The sequence below is a fragment of the Carassius auratus genome, chromosome 29 (assembly GCF_003368295.1).
Source record: "Carassius auratus strain Wakin chromosome 29, ASM336829v1, whole genome shotgun sequence".
In the NCBI taxonomy this organism is placed as follows: domain Eukaryota; kingdom Metazoa; phylum Chordata; class Actinopteri; order Cypriniformes; family Cyprinidae; genus Carassius; species Carassius auratus.
Window position 1 is genome coordinate 4632225 of NC_039271.1, and position 18815 is coordinate 4651039.

Consider the following 18815-nt stretch of genomic DNA (forward strand, 5'->3'; position numbering starts at 1 on the left):
CAGACGGCTCAAGGACACGCGTGTGCTGTATGACCGTGTGTGTGTGTGTGTGTGTGTGTGTGAATGCAGAAGTGAGATTATAGCTGAGGAAGAGGAGCTCAGAACACAGCAGGAGGAAGAAACAGCGGCTCGACACAGAGCAACACCATCAGCCTCTCAGTGTCAGCGCTCGCAGAGGATCATTCATTACTGAGAGAGAGAGATCTCTGAATATAGAGACACGTGTGCTGCGATACGAGAAGAAAAGAAGGAGGAGTCACTGTGCATCAGATCAGCAGAACAAGAGACACTCAGAAGTATGCACTACTACATGCACAGAGTATCCCACAATGCACTGCACTCTGCCTGACCTTCCACTCACAGGCTGATGCATGAGCTGTTACAATACTATTGCACCTAAAACTGAATTAAACTTTTTTTTTTTTTTTTTTTTTTTGGTGGATGTTCAAATGAAATGCATTATAATGAGCTCATGCATACTAATAAATGATATGCTTCTGAAGTGTTATTAAAATGTTGAATTTTGTCATGGTTAGAATAACGTTATCTAAAGGTTACAACAATGTATTTTTACAATATTATGATTACATGTACTTCATATTTACCAGAAGCATAATGTTATAGGAACATTTTTTTATTTTTTTATTCTAAGAATGTTAAAACACCAGGAAACAAATTTAACATTGTTTTTCCAAATATTTCTAAAATGCTAAAATGTTTTTGTTTTTTTTGTCAAGATTAGAACATTATTCAAAGGTTACAAAAACATTTTTAACATTGTTCTATACTCTTTATTTATACCCAAAATGTTACATTTTATTTTAACACTCATTATTTGAACATTTAATGTATTTGTAAGGTAATATTAGGTAATTATAATGTTATTTAAAGGTTAAAAAAATATAGTTTCTTACAACATTCTACCAACATTATTTCTACCTCGCAGTTCTGAGAGGAATAGTCAATAGTTTAATTTGACAATTTTTGATATATTGATATATCTCAACACAGTTCTTTACTGTGAGACTTTATAGAGAAACAATTATGAGCTACACATTTTTTCTTATTTTAATATTTTCTGTTTTCAATTTTTCTGTCAAGTTTTTGTTTTATTAGTTTTTACTTTTCTAAATCTCATGACAGTTTATTTTAGTTGTTGTAGTTCATGTTAAACCAAGTGCAAATGTGGAAATAAATCATTTAAATATTATTTCAAGTAAATACTAATTTTTTATGGTTGTGGTTTTAGTTTGCTTTAATAACCCTGATGTGTCTGATGTTGTGTGTTTGTCAGTCAGCAGCGGATCACAGCAGTGTGTTAGTAGCTGTGAGGTGTGTGTGTGTGAGTGTGTGTGTGTGAATCGTTGAGAGAACGCAGTGTGTATGACACAAGGACGCAGCGCCGCTGATGGAATAGAGTCTAATCATTCGGCCCTTGAAGAGCGTGACTCCATTTCATTCCCAGCGATGACCCTGTGCTGTCATTCATTAGTGTTCAAATGTGCCTGCACACACACACACACACACACACACACACACAGGACAGAGATGACAAGCAGACCTACAGTCATTCATCATCCTGCGCTCCATTAGTTTATCTGTATCTCTCTCTGTAAAGCTGCTGACTTTGAATATTCAGCTCTATATGTGCTATTTTTCTCCACACACACACACACACACACACACACACACACAGTGTAAATGAAGACACAAGACTGGTGCATACTGCAGGAAGATTTGGTCTGCAGAGGAAACACCGTGACCTCTTGACCTCTAACCAAAGGTCAGGTGACTCTGTCCACACACTGAATGAAATATTAATGCACTGCTTATGGCATATACTCAAGAACATACTGTGCACTTCTTTTTTTGGGAGTAATATGCGATGCATGTACAACATAAGCACTGCACGGCAAAAACATTCTTGAATTGAGATAATTTTAAATGAATTTTGAAAGTAAAATGACTAAAGATGTTATTTCTTGTTTTCTGAAAAAAAGAATCACAATTTTGTAATATTGTATTTTATTGAATGGGTTCTTTGATCTGTTTATTTGATCCATTATAATGACCATCTCTCTCTCTCTCTCTCTCTCTGGCCTGTGTCTGAATCTCTAACACACACACACACACACACAGAGACGGTTGGTGGTTCGTGCAGGTGTTCCTCCACTCAACATCTGTTTCACATCTTGACAAGCATCAATCACATCTGGACGCTGGAACCCTGTGATGATGCTCGCGAATGGACAGCTGTTACCACGGAAACCCCATCAGCGCGGCACCCAATCAGAGCGAGGGAACACTGATCTGTGTGCAGGAGAGCCTTCATCACCCATCATCTGTGCGTTTACAGCACCTCCATCATTCACATACAGAGAATCCTCAAGAGTTCACAAACATCAAGCTGAAATACAGACGTGATGTCAAGAGATTTAAAACATATCAACTGTGAAGGAGAAATCACGTCTGTTCCTCACATACAACTGTGACTTAGTTTCTTTTTATGGAAAGTAAATATCACAAACAGTATATTATATATACAAAGTAACTGTACACTACTTATTTGAAAAGTAACTTTCCTTTCATGTGAAATCTTCCAGTAATGTGTTATTTTACTAGTAACTGATAATATAACTGGTCTAACACTGATCATGACGTCATACACAGCGCACGAGTCGTATGATCTACTGTCAACACAACATTTCCAAGAATGTTTGATTTATGAACATTATGTGTCTGAATTTTCTCCAAACATCCAGTTTTTCAAATGACTAAAACACGTTTGTATTGATTATGCAAACAATATGGAAACATTCCATTGTATCATCTGGCAAACGTTATGGGAGCGTTACTTTTGAATGTTCTGTGAACGTTCTGAGAAAATGAGAAGAAACATTTATAAAACATTAGCACAGTTTGGAAAAGATTTTCAGAACTTTAGTAAAGACTAGCCCAGCTAACAAAATGTGCTCTAACAACTTTTTGCAAAAATTCACACAGACTTGATGATTTTTTTCTGAATGTTCAGAGTTATATAAACATTTCACTTAACATTAATTGGAACGTTCCATTTGCTCATTTTGAAACATTATGGGATTGCTACATTTGAATGTTCTCTGAATGTTCTGAAACAAGAGTAACATTACACAATGCACAATTTAGAAATATACTTTTTTTTACAGACAAAAATATTCTAACATTAACATTCCCATCAAGTTTTGAAGATGTGGTTTCTGAATTTGAGTTTGTTTAACACCCTAGGTTTGTTCTCGGTTCTGTGAATGTTCTGCAGTCATTGTTCTCTTGAAGAGCGTTTGTTGGTGATTTTCAGAGAGTCTTCCCAGAACGTTCTGATTTTGGCTCTTTGGTCTCATTAGATGTAAAAGTGCAGCTTGAACGTCCTGCTAAACATCTTCTCTGTGCTCCGGAGGATGTGTGTTATTACCCAGGGACAGATCTGCTGTAAACCGTGCTCGTGATGCTGGATCCTGTAGTTAGATGAGGTATTTCCTCGCTGTCACTGATGACAGTTCTCCGTGGAGACACTAATTACCAGAAGCGTTTTCTCAGCAGAAGCGGTTCTGCTGAAATCATCTCATTGATCTGTGTTCACTCCTGGTCTTGACCGAGCAGACGCTTTCATGATGCTCGTGTATTAAAGACATAGTCCACCACCGCAAAATAATAATAATAATAATAATGTGTTTCTTCTGTGGAGCACAAGGGAAGATGTTTCGCTGAATGTTCGTGCTGCTCTTTTCCATTCGTTGAAACCAGATAAAATGTTATAATTCCTATTTAAAACAACACCTTCCATACATGACTTCGCAGAAAGAGAATAACTGTTTCATGCATTAATAATAATAATAACTGAATTTATTTGGCCACTAATCAAACAAAAAATGCTAATGTCATGCTAATAATATAAAGTGTGTAGAAGAAGGCCAGCATCTGACTGTGTGTGTGTGTGTGTGTGTGTGTGTGTGTGTGTGTGTGTGTGTGTGTGTGTGTGTGTGTGTGTCTGAGGAGCAGAAGAGCCTCCGTCTCCATCTCTAACTCTCTCTCTCTCACACACACACACATACACACACACACAGTAATACACAGACCGTCAGAGCCAATAAAAGAGATCTAGTGGCGCCCTCTAGTGACCCGTTTCTATTACCACATTTTACATATTTATAAATATTATATTATAACTGATTATAATGAAACCGGTCTAAATGTGCCAAGAGACAGCAGATATAGATGTGTGTGGTTAGTTTTTTACTTTTTTAACCAAAGGTTCTCATACATGCATTAAAAAAACGGCAAGACAACTCCTCAGTAAGATCACAAAGGATAATATACATAAAAAGTATAAAAATAGTAGTGTTTCTTTAACAATAGTTATTCAGGTTTATTGCATTATTAGATTTTAATGATATACAATAAAACGAGTAATTTCCACACACACAAGGTGACTGATAGGAGAGAGCGGCCTTTTGTTATCAACAGTGATTTCACACTAGTCTAATACAATATGTTGTTTTGTTTCATAATTACAGTGTATATGTTTTTCTTAATTTTCTCTTAAAACTTGGAAGTGAAATGTGACAACATGCCCCGCAGGGGGGGTTCACTGTAACATGATCATATGACAGCTTAATATATATATACACAAGACAAACTGAAATATTTTAGTAAAATAAAATAATAATTTATTTTAAATAAAATAATGGCTTTTTTAAAAAATAAAAAAAAGTCTGATTTGAGAGTTTGACAATGAACATGTTTCTCATCGTTTCTCATTAAAATTCATTAATGAAAGTAAACATTACATCGCCAATGTCATAAAATAGCATAATTTAATAACGGCATGCAGGACACATTGTAACACAGAGTAATAACTAATAAATATATATATATAAATATATTTTTTAATGAACTGAATTGTATTTAAACCAAACCAAGAATCCTTATAATCAAACTTTCTATTGTAATAATCATTCATTTAGTTGTAGTACAGTGACCCCACAACAATTAAAAACAACAGCATCCAAAAAATAAATTGAAAATAAGATTTTAAATATTAGTTATATTATTAAGTAATTATTAAGTATAATAATATATATTTTTAAGTTTTAATATAACCATGAGTTTTTAAATTGAACTTTTACAATAATAACAGAATAAAAATAACACGATAATAGTGAACCCCCCCCCCACACACACACACACACACACAACCAAACTTAAATTAAACAAAGATAATAAAAACGATTAAAAATTATTTAATATTTAATTGAACAAACTGGATTTTAAATAAATATATACACTAAAAATATTTTGAAACAAAAGAATTTAAAGAGTGGAGGTTTGAATGTGCGTGTGTTTCCCCGCGCGGCCGCGTGATGGCGCCACTGCTCTGTGCGTCACACACGTCATCATTCAGAGACTCTTTGAGTTCAGACACATCTGAGGATGAGTTCAGATCACTGATCTGTGAACAGTTGTGCCTCTGCTGGTCTTCGTGTCCTCATCCGTCTCTTCTGTGTCTTATGAGCGAGAGTTTTTCAGTATGTTCTCGTCTCTGTTAATGAGTCTCCTGTATGCAGCTCCGCATCACCAATCATCCAGAGCTCAAACAGGAAATGGCTGTGTGCTGTGACTTCCTGCGGCGCATGCCCTGTGATGACCTCCTGATAAACACACATTCACAGTCTCTCTCTCACACACACACACACACACACACACACACTCTTTCTCTCTCTCTCTCACACACACACACACACACACACTCTTAATCTCTCTCTCACACACACACACACTCTTTCTCTCTCTCTCTCTCTCTCTCTCTCTCTCACACACACACACACAGTCTCTCTCTATCTGACACACACACACACACACACTCTCTCTCTCTCTCTCTCTCTCTCACACACACACACACAGTCTCTCTCTATCTGACACACACACACACACACTCTCTCTCTCTCGCTCTCTCCCTCACACACACACACACACACACACAATCACTATTATAAATAATTATATTTAAAAAAAACAATATCTACCCAGAAAATTTTAAGATATCTTGGTTTACAAATTTCTAACAACTAAAAGAAATATCTTCTGCTAATGTGCCTTTCTTAAACTCAATGCAATTCTACACATTTCACAACACAACTTTAATTTGTTATGTGCCTTCTTCGTTTTACTCACATTTCAATTTGACGTTTCAACAAATGGAAATAATACAGAATACATGATAATTAATATCCAGAAAAAGTATATTTTTTAATATAAATTACAATATATCAAATGTAATTTATAATATTTATAATAACTGTCATTTATGAAAATATTAATACTTATTTAATCATTTATTTAATTTATTTTATTTAACTTTTTAATTTTTATTGCATTTTGTGATTTTTAGAAAAAAGTTTCTATGCCATTCATTTTGAAAACAATAGTTTTTTTATGTTTTTGGCTGGAGATGCAAACGAATGTCTAGCTGGAAGAAAAACACACACACACTAGGAATATAAAGAGTAAAAACACACATGTAGCATGAAGCCCTGAACTCCACCCACATCCTCCAAACACCCAATCACACGGCCCCAGAGCTGTGATTGACAGCACCTCCAGATTCTGAAATGAACCAATCACAAACTCCAGAGCTGAGGAACACATTAACAGCTGCCCAACACATCACAACATCTCTGACCCTTCATGTTATAAGTGCTTTATAACAGCCCACATTAATGAGCCATGAACTGAACCCAGCACTGAAAGAGATCTTTTGTAAATGTAGACTGCTTTAAAGACCTTCAGTACACAGTTTTATAGCCGAGATTTTATCCTGGCTTTGCTTCTTCAGATCTTTTGGAGAGAACCAATCCAGCGTTTCATATCAGTAACACTGAGCTCAGAGCGGCCTTGAAGCTCGGCTTTCTCTCTCTCTCTCTCTCTCTCTCTCTCTCCCTCAACAGTGTGTGTTGCCATGGTAACGGTGGGATCTGCGGGTGATGATTCTGTCAGGAGACCGGGGCTAGTTGTCACACTTAAAAAAAATTGTAAAGATGAAAATGTAATTTGTTATTGCCCATTTATGTTTGTTGTTTAAAAGATTACATGTATATATATATACACACACACACACACACACATGCTTGATGTATCTATGCGTGTATATACACATACAGTTGTGCTCATAAATTTACAAACTCCTTGCAGAATATGCAAATATAATAATTTCAACAAAATCAGAAATGTGAATCACATGTTTTTTGTCCTGTCTTGAGTAAGCTATTTCACATAACAGATTTGTATATATACTCCACAAGTAATAAAAATAACTGACTTTATAAAAATGACCTGTTCAAAAGTTTTCACGCCCTTGACTCTGAACACTGTGTTATCAGCTGAATGATACACGTCTGTGTGGTTTTGTGTTCAGTGATAGTTGTTCACGAGTCTCGTGTTTGTTCTGAACAGTTCAACTGTCTGCTGTTCTTCAGAAAAATCCTTCAGCTCCCAATAATGATTGGGTTTTCCAGCATTTCTGTGTTTTTGAACTCTTTCCAGCAGTGACTGTGTGATTCTGAGATGCATCTGTTCACTCTGAGGACAACTGAGAGACTCAAACACAACTATTACAGAAGATTCAGACCCTCACTGATGCTCCAGAAGGAGAAACCATGCATTAAGAGCTGGGGCGTGAAAACTTTTGGAATTAGAAGATCAGGGTAAATTTTACTTATTCTGTCTTTTGGGAAACATCTAACTATCTTCAAAATCACACACACACAAATATAAAACATCTGTGATGAGCTTCTGTGTGAAGTTGACTCTTATCTACTGCTCTGAAATCAGCAGAGGTCACGTGTCTTTAAATGCACAGACGCACGTGTTTCTATTTTACCGCTGGGTTTCCCGCTAATGACACGCGCGTATGCGCCGCGCGCTCCCGTCAAACACACACAGATTAATGTGATGATTAATATGATCCACAGATTATGAGCAGAATCCCTCTTTGTAATGTGAGCAAAACACCTCTAATAAACGAGTGACATCAGCCACAATAAACATTTAGCTAATTACCACGAATTATTATTATTACAAAACAATTTTAACTAGACCTTTATATAATATAGCTAATGTTTACATAGCCATACATTACCTTTCAACGTATAGAATTTGTTATTTAAATAAACTAGTTTAAATGCCAATTAAGATAAAATAAAGATGATAGCCAAAATAAATAAATAGCATATTATAATGATAATGTTATGTTCATAAATGCTGCCTGATTATTATTATTTTATTTTTTTTATGTCCATGTGTTTGTCAGGTTATAGCCTATTGTTTCCAAAAATATCGCGATCATTTCCTGCATGTGAAAACAGCTCTGAGGTTCAGGAAAATAGGAAATAAAAAGCTGTCTGTTTTCTTGTGAAGGTGAAAGGCTTGTGTTGGTGATAAACAGATCCTGTGAGGTCAAAGTGTGTCAGGCGCGCGCGTGATCTGGAGCTGATGACGATGATTTCTCTCTCTCTCTCTCTCTCTCTCTCTCTCTCAGGAATCACTTCTACAGCCTTAAACAGAAAACCCACAATCTCCTTCAAATAGCCAAATCCTGATTTTAAGAATCCCTTTCTTCTCCTCGGTGTTCTTTATGAATTGTTTCGATTGTATCGTAATCTATCAATCCACCTAAACTGGCCAAATAGCCTACATAAGAATCAAATATCTATGAAATTTATAAATGTCTGTTAAAAAGTCCATGATTTATTTTTTATTTTTTAAATGAACGTATTTAATACACCGTGATTTTTTTGAGTGTTTTAAATTGTTGTCCACGCAAATTCTTCCCGATTTGATGAAAGTGCGAATCAATAGCTTGAGTTATGTTTCGATTTGTGTTTTTATCTACAGTACACGCAGACATTGACTCCGGCGTGCATCTGACACGCAGTGTGTAGGATCAGGGCTGTGGAGAGGATGCGTGTCATATGCACGAGAAAACTGTGTAAACACGTCCAACACGTGCGCATCATTTACATGCAACAACAAAAAGTTGATTTCTGCGCATCAGTAACACGTTCTGCTGTTTATATTTGACGTACTATTTATACGCATTGTCACACACACACACACACACACACCTTCAGAATCTCGAATCCTCCCACTGAGCCCCGGTTTCCACGAGACTCTCTGTCCAATGAGCGCGTGAGTGACGGTAAGACCGGACAGCACGAGACCGTTTCAGTACCTGCTGATGTGCTCACGCATAGAATAGAATAGAATAGAGAATGAGCGGTCTGCGAATATCGTGGAACTCCTGCTCCTGAACAAAAGGTGGTGAGTAGCTGGAATGTTAAGATGTTTTCGTGAGTTTCGTTGTGAAATGTTAATAAAAAATGAATTATATTTACATAATTATAGGACATATGAGGTCAGTATGTGTTAGTTTGGGCACAGTTTAACTCTACGCATTATTGAGCAGGCTGATGATTCTTTATTCCTGAAGTTCTCCTGCATGTGTGTTCGGCAGCGGCCTGCACGGGTCAGATGTCCCGGATCTCCGTCTGGATCTGAGCTCGGTGACCGGAGCGATGAAGGAGAAGTCTAAGACGGCGGCGAGGACGCGGCGCGAGAAGGAGAACAGCGAGTTTTACGCGCTCGCCAGAATGTTGCCGTTACCGTCGGCCATCACGTCTCAGCTGGACAAAGCGTCCATCATCCGACTGACCAGCAGCTACCTGAAGATGCGACTGGTGCTCCCTCCAGGTCAGACGCTCGCTCGCGCGCTGATGCGTCATAATATACTATAATGACAGAAAAACACAAACCGCGCAGAACTTCACTGCAACGACCTAAATACACTGCTCCATGGACTAAAGCGTAGACATTTATTTTAAGACAGCGAAAGTTACAACTAAAAAAAAAAAGAAAAAAAACACCTTACACTGCCTAATTTTATGCCGTATATTGAAAAATAAAAAATAAACGAAAATTCAAAGGATCCCATATTGCTATATGTAATTCCTATGTTTTCTCAAATTTGTATTCTACTATTTTCATGCATTTAATATCGACTGCCGATCTGTCAGAGCATGTATTCTCCGAGAGAGAGAGAAATGATTTTTTGGCTATTATATCCTAAAGCTGTGTTTAAACGATGCGCTGTGCAAATTAACAGAACAATTATATTATATACAATTATAACTCTACAGGATTATTTACAGGATCATTTATTTCGTTTTTATATTGACTTGACTTTTTAGCAAAGAAATAATGGTTCAGGTTCCTGTTGATTCACATGAATTATTGGCCGCGTGCCGTGTGTTTTAGAGGGGGATAAATAACAGCTGTCCTCTACACTCTTAATACAGGAAGGGTTTTCATAGTCATCGATGGCGAATAACCTTTAACATCCGTGGAACCCTCCAAAGGCACAAAATATTCTTTAAAGTAAAAATAAAAGGGGGGGGGGGGTTAAAATGTTCAAAATGGCTCTTTTAGAAACTGTTCACTGAAACGATCTTTTGGTTCTTCTGTTGTAAAAAAAACCCGTTTGGAACCTTTATTTTTAAGAATGTAGGCTACTTTCTTTTTTCTTTTTTTTTTCGAAACGAGAAAAAAAAACATTTGGATCCTAAAAAGATTTCCAAGTGACATTGTTTTTAAGAGTGTGAGAATCACTGACTGTGAACGATAGATAGATAGATAGATAGAAAAGGCGATGTTTTTGTGACAGAGATTGGGTTGCTCTGAGGGTCACGCGCGTGACTGCGCACCCGCCGCACTCATTAGACCGGGAGCGCGCACCGCGAGCACGAGTCACTTAAGATCAGATGAATTTCTAATTGATGCGGTTTCTTTCTTCTTCTTCTTCTTTAAACGATCTGAACCGTCTGAGAGAAGCATGCTTTACATTAATCACGCGCTTCAATCAGAGCAGAAATCCGTGTTCATCGTCTCATGATGTTTACAAACCCGAGGAGAATACATGTTTGATTCGAGAAAATCAGATTATCAGCCGAATAATAATAATATTACAATTAACAAATCAGCCTTTTAACGACTCGTGTAAATAAAATCACACTTCACGTAGTTTCCTGCTTTATTCGCCTATAATTTATTTTGTCAATCTAGTGACAACAATGGAAACGTTGCCTTTTCACTTATTTTACATTTATTATAATTTACTTTAAATATGGAATATGCCAAAAAAAAATCCAGTAGGTCTATTATTTTTAATGATAAGCCTAATAATATTAATAATTATTAATTGTTAGTTGCAAATTAATATAAAGTAGGCCGATAATGTAGGCTATTATAATAAATGTAATAATTATAAACTTCAATGTAAGCATTGATGCGAGTTAAAAACAAAACAGAATAATTGTTTACATTTGGTCGTTCAGTCTCCATATGATCCGAATCACCGCAATCTGCGAACAATTCCACTGATGGATCAACTCAGAGCCCAGGTGTGTGTGTGAGTGTGTGTGTGTGTGTGTGTGAGTGTGTGTAGCCTGCAGGGTCAGTTTGACGTGAACATGTTTATTCATCTTATGAATAAAACAAAGCCTTGCATTCGACTAGTTTAAAGCAGTGTAAGGAACTGTATTTTTAAGCCTGTGTATTTCTGTGAGAGGTAAATGTAGAATAAAGTTATTCATGTGTGTGAAGTGTGTGTGTGAAGTGTGTGTGTGTGTGTGTGTGTGTGTGTGTGTGTGTGTTCAGATCTCCCTTATTTACTTTTCTGAGCGACTGTTTGTTCACGAGCTTAGATTCACTCACAACATCGATTTGATGACTCTCTCTCACACACACACACACACACACACACACACAGAGAGAGAGAGAGAGACATAATATAAAAAATATGTATGTAATAATATAAAAATCTTTTATAAAACAATTATTATAATATTAATAACAATTATAGTAATAATTATAATTATAATACTATAAAATTACTATCAAAATATACTTGTTTATATTATTATTATAACCATCTTTATGATAAATTTATAATGACAAATGTGGACTATTAAGCAGTTTTCCACTTTGCGTATATTACACACCTTAAAAGTGTTATTGTTTTTTAAATAAATAAATAAATTTATAATTAATAAATTTTAATAAATAATAATAATAATTACTGTTGTGGTAGTTGCTGTTATTATTATATATTATAAATAGTTTTTGTTTATAATATAATATAAAAAATTGTTGTTATAAACTATAATTGTGTATAGTGTATATTGGTAAGGAGTATTATAATATTAACATTCGCTTAGTATATTGATCACATATTGATGTGTGTGTGCGTGTGTGTGTGTGTGTGTGTGTGTGTGTGTGTGTGTGTGTGTGTGTGTGTTGCTGTAGGTTTGGGGGAGGTTTGGGGTCGAAGCAGATCTTTAGAAAACACAAACCTTGAGCTCGGATCTCATTTACTGCAGGTAATAATCAGCAAGATGCTCCAGGTAATATGAACACTTTATTATCATTATTATTATTATTATTATTATTATTATTATTATTATCTTTGGCTTGTGTTCATTCAGAAATATATCAGAGGACACTGTGAAGTTAATGATTCATTTCCATGCAAATGCATTAGATCTGATTGGAAGATGATTAACGAAGCATGTTTGCAGATTGTCCCGGCGTTGGTTGTGTCTGTGGTGATGTGTCTGATGTTCTGTGATCTGCAGACGTTAGATGGCTTTATATTCGTGGTGGCTTGCGATGGGAAGATCATGTACATCTCAGAGACGGCGTCGGTTCACCTGGGTCTTTCACAGGTGAAGAACTGACTTACTTCTGAGTTTGTGCTGGTGTTCCTCCAGTGCAATCACACAGCTGCTTTCACACAGGTAGAGCTGACCGGGAACAGTATTTATGAGTACGTCCATCCGGCGGATCACGACGAGATGAGCGCGGTCCTGACGCCGCAGCCCTCGCTCCACTCACAGCTCATCCACGGTGAGACCACACCAACATCTACACCTCTTTCAGACGATTCTCATGTGTTTCTAATGAAGGCGGAGAAAAATCACACAATTAGGACTGTTTTTGGCAACAAAAACTCAAATGGAATTCTAAACTCTAATGCAAAATATATAAAAAATATTATATAGAGAGAGATAATATATAATACATATAATTTTAATCTAAAATCTATTCTTATCTTTTTGAATCTAAAATCTGCTTTAAAATTTTTGTAAATAAAACAAACATTACTGTAATATATTTTCAAGTTATATTTTTAGTCTTTAAACTATTTATTTTCATTGTTCTCAAAAAAAGTGCAAAAACATTTACAACTAAATTATGAAAATAAATATGATTGAATATTAAAAAATCAGCATCTAGAATTTTTATAGATGTAAATATTATTTTGAAGTTTGCTGTACAAGAATTATGTATATTATTATACACTAAAACATTAAGATAAATAGAAAAATACAATTATATCTTATTTATATAACACAATAATTATAGCAGTCACTCTGTCAAAATTTCACGCTTTCACCAATTTTTCTCCAAAACTCAAATTTTCCAAAAATTATTTCAATGCCAATTTTTTAATTTTTAATTTTTATCTCAGAAAAATATGACTAAATGAGAATCATTTCATGCATATAATCCCGACTGATGTCTGCGATGTGAATTTTGCAGAGCATGAAGCAGAGCGCTCGTTCTTCTTGAGAATGAAGTGTGTTTTGGCCAAACGTAACGCCGGGTTGACGAGCGGAGGATATAAGGTACACACACACACACACACATGGACGAACACCGCGTCATCTGACGGACACTAACAGAGCGTGACCTTTGACCCCGCAGGTCATCCACTGCAGTGGCTATCTGAAGACGTCTGCGCTGGACTGCTATCAGAACGTGGGTCTGGTGGCGGTGGGACACACTTTACCTCCCAGCGCCGTCACCGAGATCAAGCTTCACAGCAACATGTTCATGTTCAGAGCCAGTCTAGACATGAAGCTCATCTTCCTCGACTCCAGGTGAGCGGCGGAGAGAGATATGACACATACATGCAATAAATAAACGAAATAAAACACGACTGCTGTTCTGTGCCTCTAAGGGTTTCAGAGCTGACAGGATATGAGCCACAGGACCTGATTGAGAAGACCCTGTATCATCACGTGCACAGCTGTGACAGCTTTCACCTGCGCTGCTCTCATCACCTCCGTGAGTCCAAATCACATCGAAATACATCCTAAAGAGAGGAATCCAAAGACATGGATCTTTATATGTGATGTGTTATGTGTGAGCATTAGGATTTTAAAATCAACTCCGAACCTGGATCCTTGCTGCAGAATTTAGCACACATTGCAGTTTGTTGAGTGTAGTTATAGAAAGCCCAGCAAGAAGTGTATTACAGTAGTCAATTTGGGAGAATACGAAAGTATAAATAAGCCATTCACTCACAGATAGCTAGAAAAATAATGGGCCTAAAATTGAACCCTGGGGAACACCTGTAATTTTGTGATTGTAAGAGATTGTGTTCGACTATCAAAAGCGGCACTAAGATCAAGAAGAAGAACTAGAATCGGAGGCTACAGGAAAATATATTTTATTGTATTAATTATTATAAGTTTGTATATTAATTAATTAATCAATTAATAAAACAATTATTAATAATATATGTTTTTATAATTTTATAAAAAATTATATTATTATTATTTTTTTTTTTTTGCCAATAGCAATGTTAAAAAGTATTATTTGGATATACATAATTTATTTATATAGATATGTTAATGTTAATTTCATTAATAGATTTAAAAGCTGTATCTGTTAATATAATTTAATGGATGCGAGCTGACATGGACTAACAATCAACAGTTTTATTGTTATTAACTAATGTTAGCAAACATTAACTAGATAAAAACGTTTTGTCAAGTACTGCAACATACATACATAAATATTATGTCTTTACATATTTAACACAGGCACATACACACACACACACACACACACACACACACACACACACACACACACACATGCAAACATACACACACACACCAATACACACACTCAAACACCCAATCAAACACACACACGCACACACACTCAAACACACACACACACACACACATTTACTATCCTTTTTTTGTCTAATTTTGTCAGATTTTGTTTTGTTTTGTCATTTTAAACAGGCATAATGAAATGTATGTTCCACTCTTTCTGAGCCCTACAAATGTTTCATAAATGAATATGAGTTCAGCAGAATCAGTTTGATGTGTAATGTGTGTCTGTGTCTCTGCAGTGCTGGTCAAAGGTCAGGTGACCACTAAATATTACCGCTTCCTGTCCAAACACGGCGGCTGGGTTTGGGTGCAGAGTTACGCCACCATCGTTCACAATATTCGCTCGTCTCGTCCACACTGCATCGTCAGCGTCAACTACGTCCTCACGTGAGTCACGCCAACATCTCCCTCTCAAACACGCCTCACGATGGAATAAAGAACACACACACACAGGTCAAACCCAGGTCGTCTGAAACACAATACATACGGCTGTCAGACACGGTGAAAAACATGCGTCTGGTAACACAAGCCTGTCAGGTGTACATTCAAGATCAGAGTTCAGTTCAGACGAGACACAGCTGTGAAATCAGAAATCAGACACATTGCACAAGCTTTGCTTTGAGTCACAGGACTCCTGTCGCTTTAAGAAAACACCTTACACATTCACTGCCCACTTCTGACCCGCTGAAACAGTCATAACTTCATATTTGTCACCTGAGACCGTACTGTGTCTGATCAGTCACTTGTGCTGAAAGAGTGTGTGAGAGATATGAGGAAGAGGCTGAATGTATTTTACAGAGACTAATCTAACTAATGCATGTAAAAAATATTAAATAATAACCAAATAAATAATAATTCAGGACAATAAACATACATAGGAGACAGAAATCTTTTTGGCTTGAACACAAGGTTTGGGGGCGGGGCCAATGTTCTAACTGCGTTAAAATATTTTAATTGTGTTAAGTTAATGCAGCCCTATATATGATGTGTATTTTGATCATTTTCATTTTTTTTTTTTTGGCATTTTTAAACAGATCTGGATGCAAAAGTTGTTAAAAGTGTACTTTTTATATATATATATAAATTAATAACGTGCAAAAAAAAAAAAAAAATGTTTGCACTTTTTTGAAGTGTTTTTGGGCGAGCTCCAGCAGTGTATGTTGAGTGTAATCATGTGTGTGTTCAGGGACACGGAGTACAGAGGCCTGGCGCTGTCTCTGGAGCAGCTCAAGCCCAGCAAACCTGCGTTCCCTTACCCTAACCAGACCCCAGCCAAGAGCCGCGCTTCTCCGTACTCTCAGGTATCAGTCAGAATAAATCATCTCAGTCACAGACGCACTCGAAGCCCTAATGCACTTTACAGATGCATGATGTATAAAATGCATATTTTCGATGTTTCACTGACTCACTATATTATCATCGCTGGTTCATTTTGTATGTATGTATTTATTTATGTATACACCAAGGCTGCATTTATTTTTTCTCTCTTCACTTCCTGTTCTGTGTTTTTTAGCAGTTTCCGTTCTTCCAGCCCGAGCGCTCAGATTCCGATCGCGACAGCCAATGGGACAGCAGCCCTCTGACAGACTCCGCCTCCCCGCAGCGACTGGACACATGTGCTCAAACACACACACACACACACGCCTCACACACACAGAGAGAGGGATGGTGGGACGCCACTAAAGCAACTCCACACGTCCATCAAACTCACGGTGAGTCAGAAACATTTCTGATTATTATCAGTCCTGAAAACAGTTTGTGTTTCTCTGGAAACTGTGATGTACATCCATTCTTAAATTTGGAATCATTTAAATATATACATCTGGGAAAAGTCTCTTCTGCTCACCAAGGTTGCATTTATTTAATCAAAAAATACATTGAAATATGATTCCAGTTAAAAACGAGTTGTTTTCTATTCTAATATATTTAAAAATCTTATTTATTTATGTGATCAAAACTGTATTTTATTTTTTTATTTTAATGTTTTGCTATAATAATATAATAAAAAAATTTCCAGGATTCACAGATCAGTAAAAAGTTCAAACAGCATTTATCTGAAATATAAATCTTTTGTAACATTATACATTTCTTCAATGGCACTTTTGATGGTTTTAATACTTCCTTGATGAATAAAAGTATTTTATTTATTTTTTTGTTTAAGAAAAAACACAACAACAAGATTTCTTAATTCATTAAAAAATGAAAGTGTTTAAATAGTTTTGTTGCTGATGTCATGAAGTACATAAGTGTTTTCAAAAGTATCATTCTTTTATTCACAACTTTAATTTGTGAAGCCGTGAGTTACAGTGAATTTATAACAGCTAGTGTGTGTTGTTTAGTTATTCCATATATACGTGGTAAGGTTTCACAAAATAAATCAGAGCAAATAAAGTATAATGATGATATTAATAACAACAGTATTCTTCCACCAAACAATGAAGCTCCTCAGAGTCAGTTGTGTTTGCAACACAGTGGTTGCCGAGCAACACACAAACGTAAACAAAGGTGTTTGTTACTTTGTAGCATCAGTCAGCTGTGAACGTGGCTCAGCCAATCAGAATCAAGCACCGGAACTAACCGGTTAATAATAAAAATATCTAGAACTGAACATCTTTAGAGACACAAACACAGGAACTTCAACACGCAGATATTCAGTAAAAACGTCACGGTTTCATGAAATCTCTCCGGCAGCTCACTGGGACGAGGAGCGCGTGGCCGGATCTCCAGGCTCCTCGGGCGATTCGAGAGACAGTTCAGGGATTTCCCAGAGCCGGATGGGTGCCAGACCGGAGCCGATTAAAGTGGAGGACGTCTGCATGAGTGACGTCTTCTCGTCCGTCTGCAGAGGACCGCCCCGTCTCGTCCTGCACCGAGACGACAGAGACGAGAGTCCAGCCTCGCTGTCCGCTCTGAGCAGTCCCGGCTCCGACAGACTGTCCCATTACGACGTGAACACACACATGCACTTTCAGACCAGCCCCACACACAACGGCACATCGGTCATCATCACCAACGGCAGCTGACCGCAAAACACCTGCTGTTTACCAGCCTGCAGCACTAAACCAGTCAGAAGAGAAGCTGAATAAATCAGCTCTCCAGTCATGTATGGTTTGGACGATATCTGTCTGAGATGCAACTGTTTGAAAATCTGGAATCTGAGGGAGCAAAAAAATCTAAATATTGAGGAAATCATCTTTAAAGTTGTTCAGATGAAGTTCTTAGCAATGCATATTACTGATCAAACATTAATTTTTGATATATTTATGGTAGGACATTTACTAAATGATCTTTACTTAATATCCTGTTTAAGAACGATTGATAATTTTGACCCAAACAATATTCCTGTCTATTGATCCAAATACCTGTCTGCTTCTGTGCTGCAGGGACACATATGATAGTGTTCATGTGTTGCTATTTACAAGCACTAGTATCAAAAACACATGTAGGTCAGAATACAACCTTAAAAAGGAAGAAATTATAGTTTGCATGATGAAAATACATTTGTTTTTGCACTGTGGCATTATTTAAGAACCTTTACTTTAATGCAATGTTTTTCAGTTTGTACAGCATTGGCTGTACTGCTTTTAATCAGTTGATTTTTTTTGCACTGTGGCATTATTATCATATGAATTACCCGCTATCATTATTCCTAACCCTATTTACAGATTCACCAAATGTATTGCTTTTAACTTGTTAACTAAAATAAAATCCATAGTTTTTAATGGATTAAGAATGAACAAAGAAAATAAGGTTTATTGT

At 36.5% G+C, this 18815-nt stretch overlaps 2 protein-coding genes across 4 annotated transcripts in view; both read left to right on the top strand.

The window, feature by feature from the left end:
- LOC113048471 (B-cell receptor CD22-like) overlaps window positions 1-18815 on the top strand; it is a 1131192-nt gene that overhangs the window by 325942 nt on the left and 786435 nt on the right. The window lies entirely within an intron of this gene.
- On the top strand, window positions 9163-18272 carry LOC113048504 (single-minded homolog 1-like). The gene is made up of 12 exons (XM_026210361.1): window positions 9163-9351; window positions 9545-9780; window positions 12391-12464; window positions 12720-12809; window positions 12882-12990; window positions 13687-13772; window positions 13852-14027; window positions 14108-14214; window positions 15296-15443; window positions 16243-16357; window positions 16570-16768; window positions 17748-18272. Exons 2-12 carry the CDS (start codon window positions 9606-9608, stop codon window positions 18077-18079), a joined length of 1611 nt encoding a protein of 536 aa, XP_026066146.1. The 5' UTR covers window positions 9163-9351; window positions 9545-9605; the 3' UTR covers window positions 18080-18272.

Bases quoted from the DNA above. Each gene is read 5' to 3' on its own strand.
- LOC113048504 (XM_026210361.1), top strand. From the start codon at position 9,606: ATGAAGGAGAAGTCTAAGACGGCGGCGAGGACGCGGCGCGAGAAGGAG. The intron at 9,781-12,390 runs GTCAGACGCTCG...GTGTTGCTGTAG, and splicing joins GCGACTGGTGCTCCCTCCAG to GTTTGGGGGAGGTTTGGGGT. The intron at 12,810-12,881 runs GTGAAGAACTGA...GCTTTCACACAG, and splicing joins TTCACCTGGGTCTTTCACAG to GTAGAGCTGACCGGGAACAG.